This window comes from Mus pahari, chromosome 13 (genome assembly GCF_900095145.1).
Source record: "Mus pahari chromosome 13, PAHARI_EIJ_v1.1, whole genome shotgun sequence".
In the NCBI taxonomy this organism is placed as follows: Eukaryota; Metazoa; Chordata; class Mammalia; order Rodentia; family Muridae; genus Mus; species Mus pahari.
The window spans coordinates 27,884,982-27,910,247 of record NC_034602.1 but is presented as its reverse complement, the minus strand read 5'-3'; the positions used below and the strand labels follow the sequence as shown (position 1 = coordinate 27,910,247).

Here is a 25,266-nt window from a genome sequence, read left to right as displayed (position 1 = left end):
GCTGACCTTGAAGTCACTGTGTAGACCAGGCTGGCACGAATTGGAACTCAGACATTTGCCTGTTTCTGCACTCCACTAATTCATTTCCTTTTGAGACAGGATGTAGCCCTAGTTGGTTAGAACTCATGTTGTGTAGACCAGGCTGACCTCCAACTCAAAGAGAACTACCTGACTCTCCCTCCCAAGAGTTGGGATTAAAGATATGCACCATTACACCTGGCTGAGACTAAATTTTGAATGACGTTTGAAAATATCATAAGATGAAAAACTCTAACGTTAACTATATTGTCTCTAAAGCCTGCCTTCAGAGTGTATATTATATAATGATATGTTATCCTTGCCAGAATTTCTTATATTTTTATCATATTTTTTTCCTCATGGAGCCCAGATGGGCCTCGAAGTTTCTATATAGTTAGGTGAGCATGCCTTGAACTTCCTGTACTCCTGCCTCCACATCCCATCCTAGTACAAGGGCTCCAGGTGTGTCCTGTCATGCCTGGGTCTGAACCTTTGCTTTTTACATCACTTCAGTTATTCAATCTGTGCTTTAATTTTCATAACTGTTGAACCTGCCTGTCTCCCTTTACATTTATAGACAGGGTCTCCCTGGCAGGCTTCAAATTCTTGACGCTCCTGTCTCAGCCTTCCCACTGCTGGGATTATAGGCATGCGTTACCACACTCATTGAAACTGTGCTTTGAAATCCTTTTTTTCCGTAGGAAGTTGAAAGACTTACGGAGCGTCTAGAAGAAAAAGAGAGGGAGATGCAACAGCTGATGAGCCAGCCTCAGCATGAGCAAGAGAAGGAGGTCGTCTTGCTTCGGCGAAGTGTGGCAGAGAAGGAGAAAGCCAGGGCTGCCAGTGACGTTCTGTGCCGCTCCTTGGCTGATGAGACCCACCAACTGCGCAGGACATTGGCTGCCACTGCCCACATGTGCCAACATCTGGCCAAATGTCTGGATGAACGACAACGTGCACAGGGAGACGCTGGGGAGAAAAGCCCTGCAGAGGTAAGCTGAGTAACTAGGTCAAGTGGGGACTCTGCTGTGACAAGAGTCATGGTCTATTGTTCTCTAGGACTCCCCAGCTGTCGCTGAGGTCTGGGGGTGCCACAGAACATACTCTTTGCTCAGGGAGAATAAGCTTGCTTAACAAGAGAGATCTGGTGAAACATGTGATCCGTAGCCCGCCTTCCCCACTCCTAGTATTGCCTGTAGCTGATCCTGCATGGCGGGCGGGAGAAGGCACTTGGGTTTCCTCTGCCCTGGGGAGAGGAAGGAAGAGCTTGGAATAGGGGGATGCCCCCAGGAGGTGTTGTCACTGAGGCAGATGTAGGTGACACTGCAGAGGAGGACAGGTGCCTCCACATGCCACATATGCAGACGCCAGACCTAACCCTGCTAGAGATATATCTGAGTGGTAAGAGCTGATCTGGCCACAAGTCTCATGAAGAGCCAGAACTTCTGCTGCCAGCAACATGGCCTGCCGTAAGCTAGACTGTCATAGAGCCACCCTCGGGGCTTCTTCATTATCACCCGATAACAGAACATCTTCACACCTCAAGACTATGAACTCCATGTAGTCACTGTGGGAGGTGGACAGCAGATGGCGACAGAAGGCCCAGAAGCCAGAAGGGACAGGTTGCGGTGGGGACCCAGGAAGGGCCCTCTGTGGCTCCAGGCCAGGATAGTTTGGGTTATAAATCTGTGTAAGTTTGGTGAAGAGGAGTATGATTAAGGCTTCAGCCTTGAGCATCCATATGGTAGTTATGGCGAGAGATGCATCTCATAAACCAGAGGGCTCCTGGTCAGGGAGAGCACATGACTGGTGGGATCAGGGCTTAGTATAGGCCAGCACTGGGCCTGGTACCTTATTTCCTGCTGATCTGTGTGGAGCTGACAGGGAAACAGGTACATATGGCACACCGTGCCTCAATTACCAGTGGGTGTATTTATAACTTTTGTGTTACTATGACTACCAAGAGAACAACTTCAGGAAGGGTTCCAGGCTATCATGGTGGGGATGGCATTGCCAAAGTCATGGCAATGGGAACCTGTGACAGAGAGTCCTCACATCATGCGAACAGGAAGGAGGCCAGGGAGACAGAGAGAGAGAGAGAGAGAGAGAGAGAGAGAGAGAGAGAGAGAGAGAGAGNGAGAGAGAGAGAGAGAGAGAGAGAGAGAGAGAGAGAGAGAGAGACAGTGAGGCAGTGGGACTAGGGACCAGGCATCAACTTCGAAGGCCTGCCCTTAGTGACTTATTTCTGACTGCTATGACACACCTCCTAACATTTCTATAGCCTATACAAATAGCACCATCTGTTTGGGGTCAGGCTTCCAAACCATGAGCTTGTGGGGGACATCTCTGATTCAAACCATAATAGTACCAGGCTGAGTCTGCATCTTATGTACACCTCTCCCCAGCCCTACCCCTGAACCTCTACATCACGTCCTTTCTAGGCAGTTCTCTAAGACTGGAGCAGTATTCATGAGACTGTGTGTGTGTGTTCTGAGGAGAGAGATACACAGCTACCAGCAGCTTCTCCAAAGTGTAGAGAAACTTGATGGACAACCATCCATCTCAGTTAGATTTCACAGAGAGATCACCCTAGAAGGAACAGTTGTATGCGTTTCTGTACAGGAGGTGCTCCTGTACAGCAGGTGCTTCTGTCCAAGTTTGTATCACTGTAACATTCCCCTTGAAGATCTCAAAGTAGCCTCAGGAGGCTGCTGGGTGGGTGCTGGCGTATGGCACAGAGGCATGTCATGACAGTATCATTTCTTAGCCTTGGACTTGGCTGATTCATCTGGGGCTTCTCAGCAGTCTGGGTTAAGACATTACTTCCTGTTAGTCAAGGGGATTTCTTAAAACTGATGTCTGTGATTTACCAGTCTGTAGTGCTGAGTGCCCGGGATTCTGGGATTTCAAGTTTACTCCAGAAAAGTTTATGATGCTTTACATTTGGGTCAGCCAACTGTTATTAGGGGTTAGTTTGGGGTGTGGCTTCTGTGATTGTATGTCCTGGTTCTGACCCTGTGTGAAGCACAAGTTAGGTTGCCTCATCCAGAAAGTTCTCTTGTCTATAGGCAGGATTTCTGTCTTGGTGACTCTGCAGGAGGTAAGATGGATGTGTGGCCAGACCTACACTAAGGACCTGAAAAGTCTTCCTGGATGCTGGGTATGTGTCTGCTACAGAGTGACACTATGTGGCTGTCTTCCCTATTGCCTGCAATGATACATAAGTTCTGGCTCTGTGAAGGTTTTACTACAGCTCGTGTACTTATCCCTTTAGACTTGATGACAGTTGAACATTTAGTCCAGATTTAAAATACAGACAGCTCATGTTGGTAGGTAAGAAGGAACAAGGGCAGTATCAAGAGTTAAACACCTAGAGACCCTCTGCCAAGGCTGTGTCCTAGAGACCCTCTGCCAAGGCTGTGTCCTGGCCTCAGCTGGGAGTGGGTCAGGGAGGAGCTGGATTTGCAAAGTTTATATGTTTGTTTGTTTGTTGGTATCTGTTTTGCTTCTTCATCAAGTGAACAGCCACCACCTCCTCCAGTGCAGCTGCAGTGACTGTCTGTGACCTCAGGCTCTGGCTCCAACTTCCTCTCCATTTCTGTATGTTATACTCACACAGTGACATGGCTTCTCTTTGTCTCTTCCTTACGTAGCTAGAGCATACAAGCAGGGATGCTTCTGGTCAGAGTGTTATTAAGAAGTTACAGGAAGAAAATCGACTGTTAAAACAGAAAGTGACTCATGTGAGTATCTAACATCTCATTGAAGAGGAACATTAATGTTGACAAAGGGTAAATGAAGGCTTTTTTTTTAAAAGCTGGTGCCTAGAGGTGACTTCTGCCCCCTTGGCTGCTTTAACTTGATTCACATAGTCTCCAGAGACCTGACCATTCTGCCACAGAGGACATAGTAAAATCAGAAACTCTGTCCTCCTAGAATTAACTAGTCAGTAAAAGAAGTACAAGAATTACCACCAGGAAGTAGTTTTGGGTATGTGTATTGCAGCTGTATATGTTTGCACCTGCATGTGGAGGCTAAAAACTGATATCAGGCAATTGTACTTCACTTTATTTTGCAACAAGGTCTCTTGCTAGAGTATAGATATAGATATAGATATAGATATATAGATTTGGCTAGGCCGGCCAGCTAGTGAGCTCCAGAAATCTGACTGCCTCCCATGCCAGCACTGGTATTACTGACATGTGTGCTGACATGTGTCATAGCCAGCTTTTACACGGGTGCTGGCAATCTGGAGTCAGGCCTACATGCTTGCTCAGCAAGTACTTGACTAGCTGAGCCACTACTTCCAGAAGTGGTTTTGGGTTTTTCCCTCTCTGGGAAGCAGTTTTAAGGCAGGAGAGTAACAGAGTTTACATCTGGTGGTAGTGCACACCTTTAATCCTAGCATTTGGGAGGCAGAAGCAGGCAGATCCTGTGAATATGAGGCCAGCCTGGTCTACAGAGCATTCCAGGCCAGCCAGGGCTACATGGAGAAACCTTATCTGGAAAAACCCAACCCAACCCAACCAAACCAAACAAGAACAAAAAACCATTCACATGGATGTCCCTATAATAGATCAGGTTCCCTGGCAGGCTTAGAACTCTCTCTATACAAAAGAAAGGGAAAGGAAGGCAGGTTTTCCTTAGGAAAACCTTACCTGGTAAATTATTGCTGATAACCACAGATCCATGTTGGCTTGAGCAAAAAGTCTCTTTTGGTTCTGTCTTTTCAGGTAGAAGACCTCAATGCTAAGTGGCAGCGTTATGATGCAAGTAGGGACGAATATGTGAAGGGGTTACATGCCCAGCTAAAGAGGCGGCAAGTCCCTCTTGAGCCTGAGCTGATGAAGAAGGAGATTGCCCGGCTTAACAGACAATTGGAGGAGAAAATAAGTGACTGTGCAGAAGCAAAACAGGAGCTGACAGCCATGAAGATGGCCCGGGACACTGCGCTGGAGCGAGTGCAGATGCTGGAACAGCAGGTGTCCTCAGGCTCTGAGCAGCATTGACAGGGATGTTTGCCTGTTTACACACCACAGGCAGGGGCTCGGGACAGACTAGGCTAAATGTCCAGTGGAACTGGGTGGGATACAGTCATAGCATAGTGGGAGAAGGCAGGGAAGGATTTTCTTCTTCTTTGAATAGACATGAATATTCTGTCTTTTCTCAGATTCTTGCTTACAAGGATGACTTCAAATCAGAAAGGGCAGATCGGGAACGAGCGCATAGTAGGATTCAAGAGCTGGAGGAGAAGATCACGTCCTTGATGTACCAAGTGTCCCAGAGACAGGTCAGAGTACAAGAGACTTTCCCCTTTAGATGGTCTTTTTTCTTTTATTGTGAATTTTGAACAAAGATGTACTGGCTGACAATACTGTTGGTGATGTGCCATTTCCAGCTCTCGGCCTAGGGTGTGGCCATAGAAGACCTCTCTGTGGTGTTGTGTTTAATTGTGGAGGTCAGCACTGTAGCCTGTGTTGGTAAAAGCTAGCTATCCTCGGGGCCTTTCCTGACTGCCTACTCATAGTTTCCACGTAACAAGAGCAAGATATCCCAGGCCTCGGTGCTTTACTGACAGTTCTGTAAGTGTCTGTCCTTGTGAGGTAGGGACCTTAGTTACTATTTTGCAGAGGTAGGACACAGGCCCTGAACACTACATGAGGTCCGCTAGGACCTCTGTTTTTAGTGCTGGTGTATGTTGTCCGTGGAAGTCTCTGAGGCATGGAAAGCTGGACCTTTCACCTCTCCTCCTACTGGGAGAGACTCCTGCTCTGCAAATTCCTAGGAAAGATTTGTTATTTTAGCCACTTAGTATCCATACATCTTCTGTCCTGTGATAAACCCCAGGCCCTCCTCAGAGAACTTACTGCCCTAACAGCTTGGATAATAGAGGTACCTCTGAAAATCAGGCTGAGCAGGTAGAACTGGTTTTGAAATGGTCTTTCCCAATTAGGATGGGAGAAGAACCAGAGGTAGGTGAAGGCCGCCCATACTGTTCTGTTGTGAGCAGCTGCCGGACCCTATCAGCTTTTGCTTCCCTTCATCTGCACCAAGGGTCCTGTAGATACCTTTGGTCATCAACTTTAAGCTTAGTTCATATCAGGGGATGGACACAGCATCAGTTCTAATGAACGGAGGCTTTTGGTAGAAGCTGATGGCCCTCCCTAAGTCCACAGGACAAGGTGATGGTGCCAGAGGGCTTTAGCAGTAACAGAGGACCTTTCCCAGAGCCTTTGCTTAGCTCCAGCAGTCCCTTTGACATCATATAACAGAGTGTGCATGTTTTCCCATCTTGTTTTAGATCAGGCTTGTTCAGGGTGGTGTGGCCAAAGAGGAGGCTATTCCCCTAAAGCCCCAGGACTATAGGCATAGGACAGATTTTTCTAGTATGCAACATGGGCAGGAATGGGGATACCCTACCATGTCTGTATGGGTTTGCTGAGCTTTTGGCCTAGCCTGTAGGTTTTTGTTTTTGTTTTTGTTTTTCTGGCTTCTGAGCTTTAGATTGCAAGGTCACTAATGGTACAGTCAAATATGACCTCTCAGGCAGTCTTTTAATGATGTGCCAGAGGAGTGATCTTACCTGTGCTAGGCCTGCCAAGCTAGGTCCTCTGAGGGACTCCTGACCAGCCCCAAAGGCTAGATTTCTGGTGGGGACCAGGGCCTTTGCATTAATAGTGGCCTCTCAAGCACCCGTCTTTGCTCGACCCAAGGAGGATAACCATATGACAGTGGTGAAGTAGGAGTGGTAAGACATTGTCCTGCTGAGAAAAATTCAAATTCAGGTGAGAAGTAATAGCACCAAGAGCAGGTGCTGGAGAAAGGCTCCCATACTCCTATGCATGTAGCAATGGGCACCACTGCCCAAAGTGCTTTGTGGCACTTGTTTAGTGTACATGTGCCAGACTGTGCCAAGAGTGCATGCATGGCTGCCACTGTAGGACTCAGAGGCTGTCTAGCACCTCAAATCACATTGAGGTACAGTGGGACTTAGTTGGCCTGTTCCCTGGTTAATGCCCAGCTGCCCACACCACCCACTTCCTTCACTGAATATCCTATGGCCGAGGGCTCCACTCAGGCCTCCCACTTGTGTTCTTTCATGATATGACCAAGTACCTTTAGGACTTTCCCGTCCACTCAGCACTTTCATCTAGACAGCAAGAAGCATTAGGATTTGAGGGATGAGGTCTTCCCATTTAAGCCTTTAGAAACTCCAGAGAGCCAACTTACAACACCTGGATTCCAGAGGTTAGTTCCACACTCCTTGTAGAAACTCTTGTGGTATGCATACCGAGAGCTGATGTTTGATGGGAGTGAGACATTTTGATACAGAAAGAAGCAAGGCAATGGAATTTAAGGTCTATTCTGAACTATGTCTCTAGGGCCAGGCTTCATTGACCACTAGCACAGCCCATGTAAACTAACCTTTGCCTTCTCTGCAGGACTCCCGGGAACCAGGACCCTGTCTGATCCATACGGGGAACAAAACTGCCAAGTACTTAGAGATGGATGCACTGGAGCATGTGACACCTGGCGGCTGGAGGCCTGAGTCTAGGTCCCAGCAGATGGAACCTTCTGCAGAGGGTGGGCATGTGTGCACAGCTCAGAGAGGTCAAGGTGACCTTCAGTGCCCTCATTGCCTGCGGTGCTTCAGTGATGAGCAAGGCGAGGCATTCCTCAGGCACCTGTCTGAGTGCTGCCAATGAGCCAGAGACACTATGCCCGTGTGACCCATGACCACCATAGCTGCTCTAAGGGATTGGGAGGGTGTTCTCAGACTCAGTCTTCAACTCCGTGTATTGCATTCTCCTGGGATCTAGGGCCCAGATGGGCGGGTCACTGGTGGTCATTTTGTTTTCATTTGGCCATGGTGCAGATTAGGTCCGAGGGAACTATTGACAGAGCAGGAAGAAGAGATGGGGTCAGGGATACCAAGTGGACATCAGTTTTGTCTCTCATATGGAGTTTGGATCGAGCTGTCAATTCAAAGCTGCAAGCCATCTGTTGTGGGAGTATTCTGAAGCCTGCTTGCACCTAGAGTTATGCTACTTGCTGGAAGGGGAAGTTGCTGTGGGAGCAGTGTGTCCTCTCTCCAGGGTGGTAGCACCATCCTGTTGAGTAGTGACGTGTCTCACTCCCTGACTGGTCTGTGCTGCATTACAGTTACATGATACACTAGAACCTTCCCAAACACAGCAGAGCCACACAGCTGAAGCCAGTACCATCACCTTGCAAAAACACTTGTATTTCCAAAAGGGAAAGCACCTTTATTTCCTAATCATTTATTTTTATAATAAACAGCTTTACTACTCTGTTGCTCTGAGAGTTGGGCTGGGATGTGTGCAGGAACAATGGGAATTTTCTGGTTACTAAGGACAGACCCGCTGGTAAGGAGAAACATTCCTGCTGTCTTGCCTCAATTCACAGGTGTCAAGAAGAGCAAAGGAGTTAAGTCTCTTCACCAAGATCACAGGATTAAATAGCAGAGCTCAGATTAGTGTCCAGGCATGGAGTAGAGCTGGTCCAAGAATGTGCTCACATATGCTGCAGGTAGCGAAGGAGTAGGTATGGCCAAGGAGCCATCTAGATTTCCAGATGCTCGATAGCCACAGACTTGGCTTTGCTTTAGAATGGTATGTCCTTGCCATCTTCCCATTCCTCCCTTGTGAAATGGGACTGTTTACTGTGTTATATATTGGAAGTATATAACCTATCCTTTGATTTATAGGGGTTCATAGACTACATTGGGTAACAGTGTTGGAACTGTTGCAGACTGAGAGGAGTCAGGAACCAGGGTAAAACTTACTGAGACTTCCAGCGGCTTTAGCAGAAGCTCCAAACTCAGGGTGAGGGGCCAGATCTGACTCCAGTTTAGGTCCATGGGTTCTCAGGAAGTTCCATGTCTTATACCAGCCTCAGTGAAAGGTGTAGACTCACTGAAGGGAGCAGATCTGAACAGGAGTAAGGCCCACAGGTCTCTCACAGCAAAAGCTGAAGACCCATGCAGGAGACACCAGCTGACACAGGACAATACCTGATCCAAATACAAAGAGAGCCTCTATCCCTAAACACCAGTCCCACGGAGGGAGTGACACCTCACCTTTATTATAACTCACTCCTCTCCTGAGCATTATAAATGTCACCACTGAAAGAATAAAGGGAATTTGAATGTAAAAAACAACAACACAAATACAAAAGAAAGAAAAATTTAACCAACATATTAATTCCAGATGGGCAATTCCCAGCACAAAAACAACCAACAGGAAAAACTAAGATGTCTTCCTTAAAGATTACTAATTCACAGCACTGGCTCCTAGTGGGAATGATTTGTTAGTATGTTCAAACAACTGAAAGAATCCATGAATACATTCAAGGGAACGACAGCAAAGAGCTAATGAAATAATGAAATCATTCTAAGAAATGAACATCGACTTCAATAAAAAGAACTGCTAAAGAAAGACTAAACTGAAATGATGGTAGAAGTGAAAATTCAATAAGCCAAAATTAAAAGCTTGGTGAAAATCTTCACCAACAGAATAGATCATGTAGGAAATGGAGAAACTAGGGCTGGAAGACACAGTACAAGGATTGGATCAGACAGATAAGGTCAGTGAGGAATTTTTTAAAGAAGTAAACAGAATATGTGAAAGCTTTGGGGCACCTTAAAAACACTCAATTTTTGAACTATGAGCATAAAAGAATACTACACTAAAAGCATAAAATAGTTTTTCTTAAAAAACAATTATGCATGTGGGTATTTTGCCTGTATATCTGTGCTTCATATGTGTGCTCAGTGCTCACAGAAGCCACATAGGGGATTGGACCCCTTGCAACTTGAATTTCAGATACCTGAGCTACTATGTGCATGTTGGAGATCAAACCCTGGTCACCTGAGAAAGAAGCCAGGGCTCTAAGGGTCGAAGCCACCTCACTGGCTCCCAGAGAGGTGTCTTAGATTTTTCTGTCTAGAAAATATCTTCAATAAAATAGAGATTTTTCTGAGTCTAAAGAATGAGATATCAAGTCAGATACAAGAAGTCTACAGAATACCAAATAGGTAGGAAGAGAAAATAAACTCCCAACAACATGTTTTAGTTAAAACACAAAAATACAGATAAAAGAAAGGTATTGAAAATTGTAAAAGAGAAGAGGCAAGTTACTTATAAAGGAAGACCCATCAGAATAACATGAATATTTCAGAGACATTTTAAAGCCAGAGGGCCTAAAAAATGTATTCTGAAATACAGCTCTGAAAGAACACAACTGTAAAACCAGATTGTTATCTAGCAAAGCTGCCTATTAAAATTGATGGAGATATAAAACACTTTCCATGTTAAATATAGTCTAAAGAAGGCTAGATGGCTCAATGGTTAAAAGCACTGACTGCTCTTTCAGAGGTTCTGAGTTTGATTCACAGTAACCACATGGGGTTCACAACCATCTGTGATCTGATGCCCTCTTTTGAAGACAGTGACAATGTGCTCACATACATAAATCTTAAAAGGCTAAAGAAATTTATGACCACTAAGGCAGCTTTGCAGAAGATCCTGGAAGGAATGCTTTGATCTCAATAGAAATATAAAAATGACAAGTCATTTGACTGAACAAATATTCACACAAAATCAGCAGAACAACAGAAATTGATATACTGTCAATAATACTGAACATTGCCCGGCGGTGGTGGTGCACACCTTTAACCCCAGCACTTGGGAGGCAGAGACAGGCGAATTTCTGAGTTTGAGGCCAGCCTGGTCTACAAAGTGAGTTCCAGGACAGCCAGGACTATACAGAGAAACCCTGTCTCAAAAAAACCAAACAAAAACAATAATACTGAATATTAGTCTTAATTCTTCAATAAAACGATTGGATTAGCAGACTGGATTAGAAGACAGGATTCATCTTTTTTGCTGCCTTCAACAAATAATATCTCACCACCAAAGACAGATCCCACCTTAATGTAAATGGGTGGGGAAAATTACTCCATACAATGGGACTGGGAGACCAACTAGGCATAGCTATCCTAGTAGCTGACAAAATAGACTTCAAACCAAAGATAGAAGATAAGGAAGGTCATTCCATCAATACTCATCAATAGAAAAATCCGTCATAGTGGTGCACCCCTCTAATCCTAGTAATCAGGAGGCAGGAGCAAGCAGATCTCTCTGAGTTGGAGAGTAGCCTGGGCTATACAGACCCTGTACATACATACATACATACATACATACATACATACATACATACATATGCACCAAATATGGGCAAGCATACTTTCTTAAAACACTATTAGAGGTAAAGCCACAAAGAAGCCTACAGTGATATTGGGTGACTTCAGTACCTTACTTTCACCAGTAGATAAGAAAAACTAAACAGAAACACTGGAGCTAAGGGGCATCAAAAATACAATGGATGTAACAGACATTTATAGAGCATTCCTCAAAACTGATCAAATATTAAGCATAAAGCTAGTCTCAACAAGTATAAGAAAATCGAAATAACATCTTGTATTTTATCTGACCAAAATGAAATAAAGCTGGATAGCAACAGCAATAGAAAGTATACAAACTCATGGAAATTAAATAATACACTGCTAAATGATGATGTGTCAATGATGGAATCAAGAAGAAAACCTAAAAAGGTGACAATTTATAATGGTGAATGTCTATATCAAAACGTTTTGAGAACTCTTAAAATAGAAAGGCCATAAAGCCTTAGAAAAACAAGAAACCAGGCTGGAGAGATGACTCAGTGGTTAAGAGCACCGACTGCTCTTCTGAAGGTCCTGAGTTCAAATCCCAGCAACCAGATGGTGGCTCACAACCATCTGTAATGAGATCTGATGTCCTCTTCTGGTGCATCTGAAGACAGCTACAGTGTACTTAGATATAATAATAAATAAATCCAAAAAAAAAAAAAAAGAAACCCCAAGAATAGAGGGGAAGAAATAATAAAAAACAGAGCACTTGTCAATAAAATAGAAACTTAAAAAATTACACAGAATCAGTGAAATGAAGAGGGTGTTCTTAGAAAAGACAAAATTGTCAAAATCAAAAATTAACAAGAAGGCTGGAGAGATGGCTCAGTGGTTAAGAGCACTGACTGCTCTTCCAAAGGACCTGAGTTCAATTCCCAGCAACCACTTGGTGGCTCACAACCATCTGTAATGGGATCCGATGCCCTCTTCTGGTGTGTCTGAAGACAGCTACAGTGTACTCATATACATTAAATAAATAAATCTTAAATTTAACCAGAAGAGAAGACCCAAATTAATAAAATCGAAAGGTGAAAAGGAAGGTATTACAATAGATTGCAATACAATTCATAAAACTATGGAGACATACCCTAAGAGCCTGTATTATGCTTTCTGTTTTTGGAGCAGGGTTTCTCTATGTTGTCTTGGCTGTCCTAGAACTATGTAGACCAGGCTTGCTTTCAACTCAGAGATCTGCCCTCTGCCTTCAGAGTGATGGGATTGTGCCAGCATGCCTGGCATCATCTAAACGTTTTATGAAGCTAGTTATTCTAATGTCAAAGTCAGGTAAATACTGCACACGCACATGAAAAATTAGGCTGATCTCCCTAATGACTGTAAATACAAAAATCCTCAATAAAATACAAACATCACATTGAAAAGATTTATCATGACCATTTTGACTATTCCAATGATACAGGGATGATTCAACATATAATTCAATAAGTGTAATTAATAATATAAATGGGCCAAAACCCAGAAATCACATGAAGTCGTAGAAAAGGCTTTTGACATAACCAATATCGGCCAGGCAGTGGTGGTGCACGCCTTTAATCCCAGCACTTGGGAGGCAGAGGCAGGTGGATTTCTGAGTTCGAGGCCAGCCTGGTCTACAGAGTGAGTCCTGGGACAGTCAGGGCTATACAGAGAAACCTGTCTCGAAAAACAAACAAACAAAAAATCCAAAAAACCAAAAGCCATAACCAATATCCCTTCAAGGTCAGAGCCATGGAAAGGCTAGACATGGAGCGAGCATACCAAAGACTGCATACTTACAGCCAGCATCATACTAGAGAAAACCTCAATGCATTTCCCCTAAGATCAGGAATAAGACAAAGGTTTCCACTCTTTCCACTTGTGTTCCGTACAATGCTTGAAGATAGACTAATACCAAAAGAGAAGGGATACCAATAGGAAAAGCAGTATCTTATTTCAGATGCTACCAATCTATACATAAGAGGTTCTAAGGAATCCACCAAAAAATCAAGCTGATTATCACATTCAGCAAATGACACACAGAACCCAAGAATAAACTTAACCAAGGGTATTAAAGACCTCTATATATGAAAGTTTTAAGACAGTGAAGAAATAAATTAAGGAATACACTAAAAGGTAGAAAGAGACCCCCATACTCAGGATCAGAAGAGTTTTGTGAAAAATGGTCACCCTACTTAAAGGTCCAGAAATATACAAGGAAGCACAATCAATCAGATAGTCAAAATAATCCTGAGTAAAAACAACACTACAGAAGGTTAACATCACACATGACTGCAAATTATACTAGAGCAACATTAATAAAAACAATACAATACTGGCACAAACACATAGATCAATGGTTCAGAATCGAGGACCAAGAGGTAAGTCCATGCAATTACAGTTAACCTGAACTTTTACAAAGATAGCAGAAATATTCATTGAAAAGAAAACATCTTTAAAATGATGCCAGGAAAACTGACAAATGAAATTTGATCCTTCTCTCTTACAATGCACAAAACTCAAAGTGGATCAAAAACCTCAATATAAGACTTGGTACCCTGAAAGTTCTAGAGGAAAAAGTAGAGTACGTATTTCAACTAATGGGCACATGAAAGGACTTTCTGAATAAGGCTGATCATACAGGAAATAGAGCAACAACTAAAGAAATTGAAGTGAGTAAGTAGATGGCCTACATAACAGGAGAAAAACCTCACCAGCTATTCATCTAACAGGATTAGTGTGTAGAATACATGAAGAACTAAAAAAGCTCAACATGCCAGGCGGTGGTGGCACACACTTTTAATCCTAGTACTTGGGAGGTAGAGGCAGCTGGATCTGAGTTCAAGACTAGCCTGGTCTAGAAAGTGAGTTCCAGGACAGGAAGGATTACATAGGGAGACAATGTCTGAAAAATAAATGAATGAATAAATAATATAAAAAGAAAACCAATGAAAAACTGTTATGTGGAACTGAGCCATTTTCATCAACTTTGGATTATCCTTAGGTGATATTGCTCTGATTTAGTTCTTAGCTTGTATGCATGAAGTCTTGGCTTCTATTCCTAGTGCATATGTATGCATACATATGTGAACCTTTTTGACTACCATTTTCTCTCATGCACCCTCGAGACAGTGTTGGCTTTTTTTTTTTTTTTTTGTATAGCCCTGGAATCACTTTGTAGACCAGGCTGGCTTCAAACTCGCAGACTGCCTCTACCTCTTAAGTGCTGGGATTTAAGGTGTGCACTACCATTGGCCCACATGCCATAAATTCACCGATTTCTTTTGTGGACAGCTCTATATAGGTTTTCTGTTTCATATGTTTTTCTTTTGAAGTATCATTTGACATTTAATTTTTAATCTTTTTTTTCACAATGCTTTAATTGTATGCCTTTGGTCATTATGTATGCATTTAGATTTTATAACTCACTCTCCCATCCACTTTGAGACAGGATCTTTGTAGGAAGCCCTGGCTATCTTGGAACTTAGTAGACTGGTCTTGAACTCACAGAAACCTACCTGTTTCTGTCTCCAGAGCTCTAGGATTAAAGGTGTGTGACACTTTGCCTGACGTCTTAAGCTTCTTACCTATAAACCTTTCTTGGGTTTCTTTAGATTGAAATTTCTCTTAAAGCTATTTCTTGCTTTTGGTATAGACTTAAGAAAATCTGTCTAGGTGCCAATACTGAATTTTACTTAAGAAAATTAGTGTTTGGGGGAAGAAGTGAGGTTCGTTTGACCCTTCTAAAGTGTCTTGGGTTTATTCTGCCAGTGTTATCCTTTTGAGGACTTATTGGTACCCCGAGAGTAGGGGCAAAAGGCAAAAACAAAAGCAAAATTCTTATCTACTTTAACAACCAGGTTACACTTGAAGTTTTCATCTGTAATAGCCATGGTACCTTGACTAGTCTCTAAAAGTAAAGCATACTTTTAAATCTAACAGAGGCAGCAGCCTGGCCCATAGAGCTAGTTCCAGGACAGCCAGGGCTACACAGAGACATTGTTTTGGAAAACCAAAACCAAAACAACAATGGCCAGTCCCAGAAAGCAACTTGTATTTACTATTCAAGTAGCCAAAGTGAAGGGATGGATGATTTGCCTGTGCACCCAAACATGGCCACTGTACAAACAACCCTGACGTAAGACCAATAACTTCCCTGCCTGACTGCACTGACTTGCTCCTAGTGGCTTTACTGGGAATTTGTTTGCAGCGTCCTAATTGTACTATTTTTGTTTGTCCATACCTTTGAAAAATATTTTACTACTTGTCACCAGTCTTCCATACACCATTACACATGAGCCGTCTCATTATAGTGTCTTCCAATACTCAGCCCACGAGAAATGCTGAGAAAGCCTTGCTGGTTTCTGGTGACCCAGTGCCTGGGCTCATGAAACGTGACAGCGAAGGCTTTGGTGGCTCTTAGCTTGTCTCATCTCTAGAACCTCAGCCACAGTAGCCCTTCCCACGCCCCCAGCCATGAATTCCAAGTTGGCTTTGTACAGTACTAAGATCTGGAAACTGCCTTCAGGCAGAAACTATACCCTCCAAGAGTTCACCAGGTTTCCTTGTCTTCTGACGTGCTGCCGATATGAAAACAGTTTGGCGGGAGTCTCTGCAAGCTGGTCCCCTCTTGGGGCCCTGTTCAGTGTATATATGAGCATGTAGAATCAAGTGGCCAAAATTCTCATTCATCTCTGAACTAATACTATGTTTACCATGGAGGTGGATCGAGAATGATGCTAGTCTGGGACTGCAATGAAATCAAGGCATTTTCAGTTAAGATCTGGGGACAACTTACGAAGCTTCATGTTTAAAACAGACTAATTTTATGCATGACTACTTCTGCTTCTTATTGTCACAAATAGACTGCCACGCATGTCAAAACATGGTGCTAACCCAAGAGCTATTCAACCCAGGGGACAGGAATGTATTCAATCTTAAAACAAGCAAAAGAATAAGAAAAACCCTTGTAGGCTGATAGAGTAGCTCTTACTACTAACTTTACTGCCTTCTTTCCCCACCCCTTGTTGGAAAAAAAATTAAAACCTTTTAGAAAACGAAATTTGCTGTTCTGTTTTGTGGAGGAACCAGAGGACTTGTTGGTATGTGGATTTGGGGTCATGTGCTCGTCCCAGAGAATCCCTTAGAGAGCAGGAAACTTCCAAAAACTACTTACACTAAAAGACCTCAAGTCAGCAGTAATTCTGCTAGTCAGAGATGCATTCAGAGTGCGGTGCCTCAAGCCATGAAGGACAGATAATTATTCTTGCTATCCAAATACAAGCCTTGCTCAGACCTGCTCATCAGTTACAAAAAGGATGGATTTAATGGTATCAGAAGTGATCCCTGCTGTTCACTGTTTTGGTGCTTGACTCTTTTCTTTGGTTTGAGGAATAACTCAATAGGTTCATGTTTAAATACTTACTTGGTCCCCAGATGGTGGAACTAACTCTCCCTGGAGGATTAGGAGGTATGGCCTTTTGGATAGGTATCACAGAGTGGGGTGAGGTGTGTGTGTGTGTGTGGGGGGGGGGGTGGGCTTTGAGGTTTTAAAAGACTAGCACCATTCCTAGTGTCTTTTCGACTCTAGTGCCATTCCCTACCTACCTATTACCATGCTCCCTGCCATGATAGTCATAGACTCTAACCCTCTGAAACCGTGAGTCCCAAATAAAACAAGTTTTTCTATAAGTTTGCCTTGGTCATGGTGGCTTATCAAATAATAGAAAAGTTACTAAGAGTATATAAAGCTCAATGAAAACTTTTCCAGTTAATGCTTCTTTCCAGCTGTTCTCTGATTTCATTTCAGGCTCATATTGAGTAATGGAAATAGTCAAACATGAAGCTCCACTGGAGCTTGCCCACAGGTTCTGGCAGGAAATCTTCGGTCTCCCTCGGAATGACCACTGCTAAACTGCAAAAATCCTGGCAGCCTCTACAGCCATGGAAAGGGTTGCCCTCAGAACTCCCTTACCACCTACTCTCCCCTCTCCATCAACTGGGACCAGAGGCTTCTACTATCTTGTTTTGTTGTTCCTCAGACTGGCAAGTTATGTACCCTTGATGACAGAGCCAAAGCAACTTGAGGTTTCTAGGGGAACAGAAAGCTCATTTCTGGCAGTGAACAGCGTATGACGAACTGACCTGAACACACCCTAAGTACTTAAGAGCTGGGGGCTGAGTTCTCAGTGGCTCTGGGCCCCAATATGGTATTGCTGTTGGGGCACCTAGGCTTTCCTGTCACCATTATAGTGCCAACAGTTTCTGCTGATGCTACAGCTGGAGATTCTGGGGTCTTCTTGGCAGGTGGCTTGGCTCCAGAAGTGGAGGCCCAGAAAGGCAGTGTGTGGGAGGCAAGCCCAATACTGGGTCTCTCTAGCCATTTCTGCAACCAGGATATAACATCAGTATCCCTGGAACAGAACTAGAATCTCTGCCCTTTCAAGAACACCGTTTATGCAAGGTCACATCCCAGCCTGCTTTTCTTTGCTCAACTGTCCGAGGAACACAGGGATGGGCTGCTTTGTCACCTTGAAAAGAAGGCAACCTGTTCTGTACGTCCTCTGGGTACTGATTCACACTTCCTGTTCTCTGGTGAAAAATCTTCAGAAGGCTAGGACCAACTGTCCCCTGCCTTCCACAACAGCTCTACTAGCTTGTCATTGTCAGCCTTGGCCTGATGATCTTCCCACTCAGATCTTAGTCAGCTTCTAGGTGTTGGATGCCTTAATGTTGGAAAAATATGAGCTATGTAGTATGCCAAGGTGAGCTGAAACTACATGAACCCAAAGGTAACTGTGTAAGCTTTTTGTTAACTCCTGAGGGGACAAAGATGAGACTAACCAAACCTCTACTCTTTCACTTTTCAATACCATTTACTTTGTTCCTAATTTAAACCCAATTAAGCATTCTACTACAGATCACAAATCCTCCCCCAAATGTGGATAGGTATCTGCATACAAGGTTGTAAATAACCCCCTGTTCTGTGTTACAAAGCCTTAGTCTCTATTCCACGCCCTAGTGACCTGGGTATAACCCACAACCTCATCTTGCAACTTCCTGGTACTTCTTGGCATGAACACATGAACCCTAATCATTTGTTTGGCTGTTGTATCTTTTTCATTTCTCTGTTCTGGTACCTGTACCAGCCTGGTGTTCAGAGGACAACTGAGGGAACCAGGAACCTGGAGACCTAGGAACACCAGAAAGTGACTTTGGGGTTGGTGGCCAGGCGCCCTGGGAACAAATATCACCCATTTGATAACCTCCCACCACACCCATCATCCCCAGCAGAAAGCAACCAGACTGGGTCTCCTGCTGTACTAATGTATTCCATCTTTCAAAAAGAAAGACATGATTTTAATATTACTTAACAATATGTTAAAAAAGTAGCCAGGCAGGCCTCCGTGTTAATACGGTTGTACGCTCTAGAACAGACTTGATGGTGTGAGTACTGGGTGGGTTTCTTGTTTTTAACGTTCTCATTCTGCAAGGGGTCTTACACAAGCTGGCTACAAGTCAGGGGGTCAAACACAAACAGCGCAACGTGTACACTCAGAAACAGTAGATTGTGGAAGAGGACAAAGGAGGCCTGCCCGCCCAGCCCGCCTTGGGTGGGACACAGGGCACATGGGAGCTGAGGGATGACTGACACCCTGGCGGGGACAGATGACAGGACAGGTCGAGATGCAGAGGTGACAGAGCCACGTGGATGATGCAAACTCGTTTCTGGCCACGGCCCAGGCCTCTGAGGCCGTGGTGGTGGAGGAATTGGCGGGAACTACTGTTCCATTCCGACAGCACAGAGCTACAATCAAAGAAGTCTCACTCACAGACTACACGCACACAAGCTAACAACGCAGGTCGAGCAGCAAGTTCTCGGTCTCAGGGTATCAGGCCACAGCATCCCGCCCTACACACCCTGGGTGGGTACTGAAGCTTAGGGGAGCCAGTGAGGGGCTTGGCTCTTGAGTGGCGCAGCCCAGCTGCCTCCCACACATCCCTCTCCAGGCAGTCCTCATTCAGTGGGCAGCAAAGGTGGCTTTCTTCAAGCTAAAGTTGGACCAGTTGATGGATAGTCTTTGTCGGTTCTGTCTTGCAGAGTCCAAGCAGAACCTACCAAAACAAAAAGGCAAATTGTTACAGGACAGTCTTTACCCAGACTGGCGACCACCAAGCCAACCTATGATTCTTGCTAGCAATTAACTACGGAGGCTCAGTGAGATTTGAGCTCAAAAGTCTCCATGCTTAGAAGAGTGGTCCCACCTTCAGGATACTGGCCAAGTTAAGTGGCTTGTGTATCTTCTGGTGTTGTCATTTGATACTGTGTTTAGGAGACAGCCAGGAAAGTAAAAGAAAACCTGCATTTACTGTAGGAGAGGGAGAGTTAACCAAATATCACTGAAGGGCTCAAGGAAACCTCATGCATCCACTTGAGAACAGCTGACATCAGTCACTATTATGCCTAAAAAAAGGGCTTGGGTCCTGCTATTTCCCTATGCCTGAAGCTCCTTGAGACTGAAGTAGAGTCTGATGTGCTGTTGTCTAAGCCACTACCTAAGCCATAGCCTGCTGCCCAGAAGGAGGAACTGTTGGGCAGCATCAGGCCAGAGATCACCACACAGGAGGCAGGATTCCAGGACAGTCCTGCAGCAGGTCTTCTGTGATACATACCTCACAACTCTGGTCAACTGCATGAGCTCACGCAAAACAAATGTGTTCAGGGTAAGAAGCTACCAGCTGGCTCAGCCTCCACAGCAGCCATGAGTCTCATGAAGTAAGGCATACCATTGTCAATGTGGCTGGGTATGCAGGAGAGCCACAAGGGTCACAGGTAGATAACTACTTGACCAGGACCTTGTGTCACAGGAGCTGCTAGGAAGAGCAGGTGCTAAGCTTAAGGATACAATTGCCATGAGTCAGGCAAAACTTCTGTAATTGACCAGAAAGTGCTACAAGCTTTGTAGATCCTATAGTCTGTAGCAATCTCATACCCTGCCTCAATGACACACAAGCAACCACAGCCATACAGATTCAGCTGATGTCTCTGATGTCCACGTGAAACAACAGTATGAGAGAAAAATCCAGTTTGTGTAATTTTTGTGTGTCTGAAAATATCTGTTCCCCAGGGCTGGTCAGATGACTCAGCAGTTAAGAGCACTGACTGCTTTTTCGAAGGTCCTGAGTTCAAATCCCAGCAACCACGTGGTGGCTCACAACCATCCATAATGAGATCTGACGCCGTCTTCTGGTGTGTCTGAAGACAGCTACAGTGTACTTACATAAATAAATCTTTGGGCCAGAACAAGGGGGACCAGAGCGAGTGGGGCCCAAGAGAGCAGAGGGCCAGAGCTAGCAGAGGTCCTGAGATCAATTCTCTGCAACTACATGATGGCTCACAACCATCTGTACAGCTATAGTGTATTCATATACATAAAATAAATAAATCCTAAAAAAAAAACAAACTGTTCCCCAACTCCTTCAGTATATACATTCTCTTAGCTCATGAGTAGTCACACAGGAACAAGGGCAGGCTGCATCTGACCCATAGCTTGCAGCAAGTGAATGGCACCAAGAGCGACAGCTAAGCCTATGTGTAAAGTGGAAGTTCTGGACTATTAGACTCACTCACAAAGTAAGAACTTACTATGGTGAGAAAGGTTACAAGACTCTGCCCCCCCCAATATGTTCTCTACGCAACGCCCTCTGTATGTGAAGGCCTTCAGGCTTCAACTACCTGTCAGCTCTGTGCCCCAAGCCACAAACACTGTAAGCTAGATAGCTTATGAAAAAAGACGACCCTTTGGGATGGAGAGATAGCCTGGTGGTTAGGAATGCGTAACAAGAGGACCCACAGTTGGTTCCCAATACCCATTTTGAGTAGCTCACAGCTTTTTGTAACTCTAGCTCCAAGGCATCTGATACTCTCTTCTATCTTCTGTGGGCATAAGTGTACATGCGCATGCACACATATGTACACACACACACATACAATTTAAATAAATACAACCAGTGCTCTTAACAACTGAGCCATCTCTCCAGCCCCCAGAGTATTTTTTCTTTAGACTCCTGTATAATTTTTCTTTCTTTCTTTCTTTCTTTCTTTCTTTCTTTCTTTCTTTCTTTCTTTCTTTCTTTCTTTCTTTTTTTCTTTCTTTCTTTCTTTCTCTCTCTCTCATTTATTTATTTATTTATTTATTTATTTATTTATTTATTTATTTATTTATTTAATTTTGGTTTTCCCAGACAGGGTTTCTCTGTGCAGTCCTGGCTGTCTGGAACTCACTCTGTAGGCTAGGCTAGCCTTGAACTCAGAAATCCACCAGCCTCTGCCTCCCAAGTGCTGGGATTAAAGGCGTGTGCCACCACTGCCTGGCTAATTCCTCATTTTTAACATTCCAGGTCTCAATTGGGGAGCAGAAATTATAATGAAACCTAAAGTGATGATTTTTCTTGTGGTCCAATCATTCAATTAGCTACCTGTCACTGCTCAGCTAGATACTATTTTGTGGCCTCTGTCCAGATGGAGAAAGAACAAGTCTCTGCCAGGGAAGGGCTGTGCCATCTCAGCTCCAAAATCAAAATTCCTTTCTTCTGGAGCTAACCTGCAAACCTCTAATACTTCTTGTCTGATTGTCTCTAACATATGTAGGCTACATCCCAGTCCCCTCTCTCTACAAAGCAGTAAGAATGCCTAAAACCAATCATTCAGGAACAAGCTCAATCCTTGTCAAAGGCAAAGCTTACCAGAGTCTCAAGAACATAAAATACAAGCTGTTCCCCAAAAGACCCCTAGGCCCTGCCACGTGGTCAGCAGGTCTGCCGTTGCTGGACTGCATGCGCTGCCCACGTTTATACAGGGTACCAGGATGCAGAAGCCTTGGTGAATGTCCCAATGTAGCACTTGCTGTCCTGGCACTTGAATAACCTCAATACTCAGTAGTAGTCTGGATGTACTGTTTGAGCATCTGCATACTGAATCATATTGAGTACATCTTTTGCCTTATTGTTTCTTCTACTTAATATTATGCTTGAGTTTCCTCTATCAGGCAAGTCTGTTCAGTTGACTGTCAAGCCTCACAGTAGATGTGCAAATAGCATTACTGAAGCAGTATCATTTACCAGGCTCTTACTTATTTTGAGATGTGATCTAGCTTTGTTGAGGAGACTCAAATGAGCACCTACTACAGCCTCCTAAGTAAAAGAGCTAGAGGTATGTACCTCTGCACCCAGATTATGGCTCAAATAAGAAAACTTTCCCAGCTCTCTACTCCTTCCTGTTCCAGAGACAGCTGTATCTTCTTGTGCAGTGCCAGCCTTGTCCTGTAGACAAAATGGTGAAGGTTGGTGTGAATGGATTTGGCCATATTGGCCGCCTCATTACCAGGGCTGCCGTCTGCTCTCCACTTGGCAAAGTGGAGACTGTTGCCATCAACGAACCCTTCATTGATCTCAACTTCATGGTCTAAATGTTCCAGTATGACTTCACCCATAGGAAACTCAATGGCACAGTCACGGCTGGGAATGGAAAGCTTATCAATGGGAAGCCCATCACCATCTTCCAGGAGCGAGATCCCACTAACATCAAGTGGGGTGATGCTGGTGCTGAGTATGTTGTGGAGTCTCCTGGTCTCTTCACCACCATGGAATGCCGGGGCCCACTCTAAGGGTGGGGCCAAAAGGGTCAACATCTTTGCCCCTTCTACTGATGCCCCCATGTTTGTGATAGGTGTGAACCATGAGAAATATGACAACTCACTTAAGATTGTCAGCAATGCATCCTGTACCAACTCTTAGCTGACCTGGCCAAGGCCATCCATGACAACTTTGGCATCGTGGAAGGGCTCATGACCATGGTCCATGCCATCACTGTCACTTAGAAGACTGTGGATGGCCCCTCTGGAAAGCTGTGGCGTGATGGCCGTGGGGCAGCCCAGAAAAATCATCCCTTCATCCACTGGTGCTCCCAAGGCTGTGGGCAAGGTCATCCAGGAACTGAACAGGAAGCTCACTGGCATGGCCTTCTGTGTTCCTACCCCCAATGTATCCCTTGTGGATCTGATATGCCACCTACAGAAACCTGCCAAGTATGATGACATCAAGAAGGTGGTGAAGCAGGCATCTGAGGGCCCACTGAAGGGCATCCTGGGCTACACTGAGGACCAGGTTGTCTCCTGCAACTTCAACAGCAATTCCCACTCTCCCACCTTTGATGCTGGGGTTGGCATTGATCTCAACGACAATGCTGTAAAGCCTATTTCCTGGTATGACAATGAATGTGGCTACAGCAACAGGGTGGTGGATCTCATGGCCTACATGAAGTAAGAAACCCTGAACCACCCACACCACCAAGGACACTGAGAGCAAGAGAGAGGCCCTTGGTTGCTGAGGAGTCCCTGTCCCAACTCAGCCCCCAACACTGAGCATCTCCCTCACAATTCCATCCTAGACCCCCATAATAACAGGAGGGGCCTAGGGAGCCCCTCCCTACTCTCTTGAATACCATCAATAAAGTTTGCTGCACCCCCCAACACACCAAAAACAAAAAACAAAGAAAAAAAGAGAAAACTTTCCCTAGTCTCATTTCAGAAACATTTATTTTCTTCCAAATTAAAGGTTTTATTTTGTAAGTAGTACTGAAAACCAAACCCAGGTTTCTCTGCATTTTACCTGTAACCCAGCCAAAAGCTTGTTTTTGACACTTAAATTCTTTTTCTTTTTTTTAAAGATTTATTTATTATGTATATAGTACTCTGCCTGCATGTATGCTTGCAGGCCAGAAGAGGGCACTAGATCTTATTATATAGATGGTTGTGAGCCACCATGTGGTTGCTGGGAATTGAACTCGGGGCCTCTGGAAAATAAATCAGTTATCTTCGCCTCTGAGCCATCTCTCCAGTCCCCTGACTTAGTTTTTACCCATGTAGCATTGTCTTTTTAGAATGGTGTGGAACTGGTAGCCAATTTCAGATATTGATTTTTGGATTAACAGCTCCTATAGCCCCAACTATGAAGAACTTCATTTCTAAAGTTTCTGCTGCTCTATCTTCTGTAAGAAGCCAGGCCCAGTATTTCCACCAGGCTACTTCAGGACTTTTTCTTCTGTATGGCCATCACAATGTCTCAGTGGAAGCTTCTACAACTTTAAAATGGGTAGGGATAACAGCCTCCCTTTGTACTTATTCTTCTGGGGAGGCATAACCAAACCATACTTACCCTTCTTGTAAATGTAGCATACATGAATGACTGAAATGTGTAATTCCGTACTAGGATATGGAATTGGAATCTCTACTGACTGCCCCAGTGTAGCCCGTGCTGTCCTGACAATTCAATGTCAGGTATACACCCCACCAGCTGCCAAGCCACACTACTTTGGCTTCAGATCTTCCTTCTCTTAGAAGCATCTTGGCTTTTCACCGCAGTAATTTCCTTGTGTTCTCTATAGTTTTAACACATACATTTGCATCTGTGAACATTTTATTTCTTTTCTTTCTTTTTGTTTTGTTTTGAGACAGGGTTTCTCTGTGTAGCCCTGGCTGTCCTGGAACTCTCTGTAGACCAGGCAGGTCTCGAACTCAGCAATCATCTGCCTGCCTCTGCCTCCCAAGAGCTGGGATTAAAGGCGTGCACTACCACTTCCCGGCTAACATTTTATTTCTTGAGTGAGGGTCTCATGCTGGTTTTCAACTCACCATGTACCTGACAATGACCTTGAATTATGAGCTTCCTGTCTCTATATCCCAAGTGCCTGTATTATAGGAATGAAATATCCTCCATGTCTGGTTTTATGAAGTGCTGGGGACTGAATCCAGAGTAATCTACCAACTAAATATACTCCCTGCGCCATAATTGAAAAATGGACTTTATTGAGCCTTAATTCATGAAAAAAGCATAGCTAGCTGGTACCAACACATGGCTCTATCCTTGTGGGTCACCTCAAAAAAGACACATTGTCACCTATTTTCCTACCTTGCTAAGCTCTATCTTGATTCAGCATCGAGGAATAATGATAAAGGTCTGACAGT

The 25,266-nt window shown here is 44.3% G+C and overlaps 2 protein-coding genes across 6 annotated transcripts in view; one reads left to right on the top strand and one right to left on the bottom strand.

The window, feature by feature from the left end:
• Tnip2 (TNFAIP3 interacting protein 2) overlaps nucleotides 1–8,328 on the top strand; it is an 18,532-nt gene extending 10,204 nt beyond the window's left edge. Inside the window, exons 2-6 of one of the 2 annotated variants that reach the window (XM_021211073.1) lie at nucleotides 720–1,010; nucleotides 3,672–3,761; nucleotides 4,752–5,000; nucleotides 5,189–5,308; nucleotides 7,461–8,328. In XM_021211073.1, the coding sequence (XP_021066732.1) occupies nucleotides 720–1,010; nucleotides 3,672–3,761; nucleotides 4,752–5,000; nucleotides 5,189–5,308; nucleotides 7,461–7,724 (1,014 nt within the window). In that variant the 3' untranslated portion in view covers nucleotides 7,725–8,328. The remainder of the gene's footprint in view (nucleotides 1–719; nucleotides 1,011–3,671; nucleotides 3,762–4,751; nucleotides 5,001–5,188; nucleotides 5,309–7,460) is intronic. The other variant, XM_029544946.1, reaches the window with a different exon arrangement.
• Nucleotides 8,329–18,554: 10,226 nt separating this feature from the next.
• Fam193a (family with sequence similarity 193 member A) overlaps nucleotides 18,555–25,266 on the bottom strand; it is a 122,046-nt gene continuing 115,334 nt past the window's right edge. For 2 of the 4 annotated variants that reach the window (XM_021210542.2, XM_021210541.2), the window contains exon 21: nucleotides 18,555–19,357. In XM_021210542.2, coding sequence (XP_021066201.1) covers nucleotides 19,264–19,357 — 94 coding nt within the window. In that variant the 3' untranslated portion in view covers nucleotides 18,555–19,263. The remainder of the gene's footprint in view (nucleotides 19,358–25,266) is intronic. The other 2 variants (XM_029545517.1, XM_029545518.1) reach the window with 1 other exon arrangement.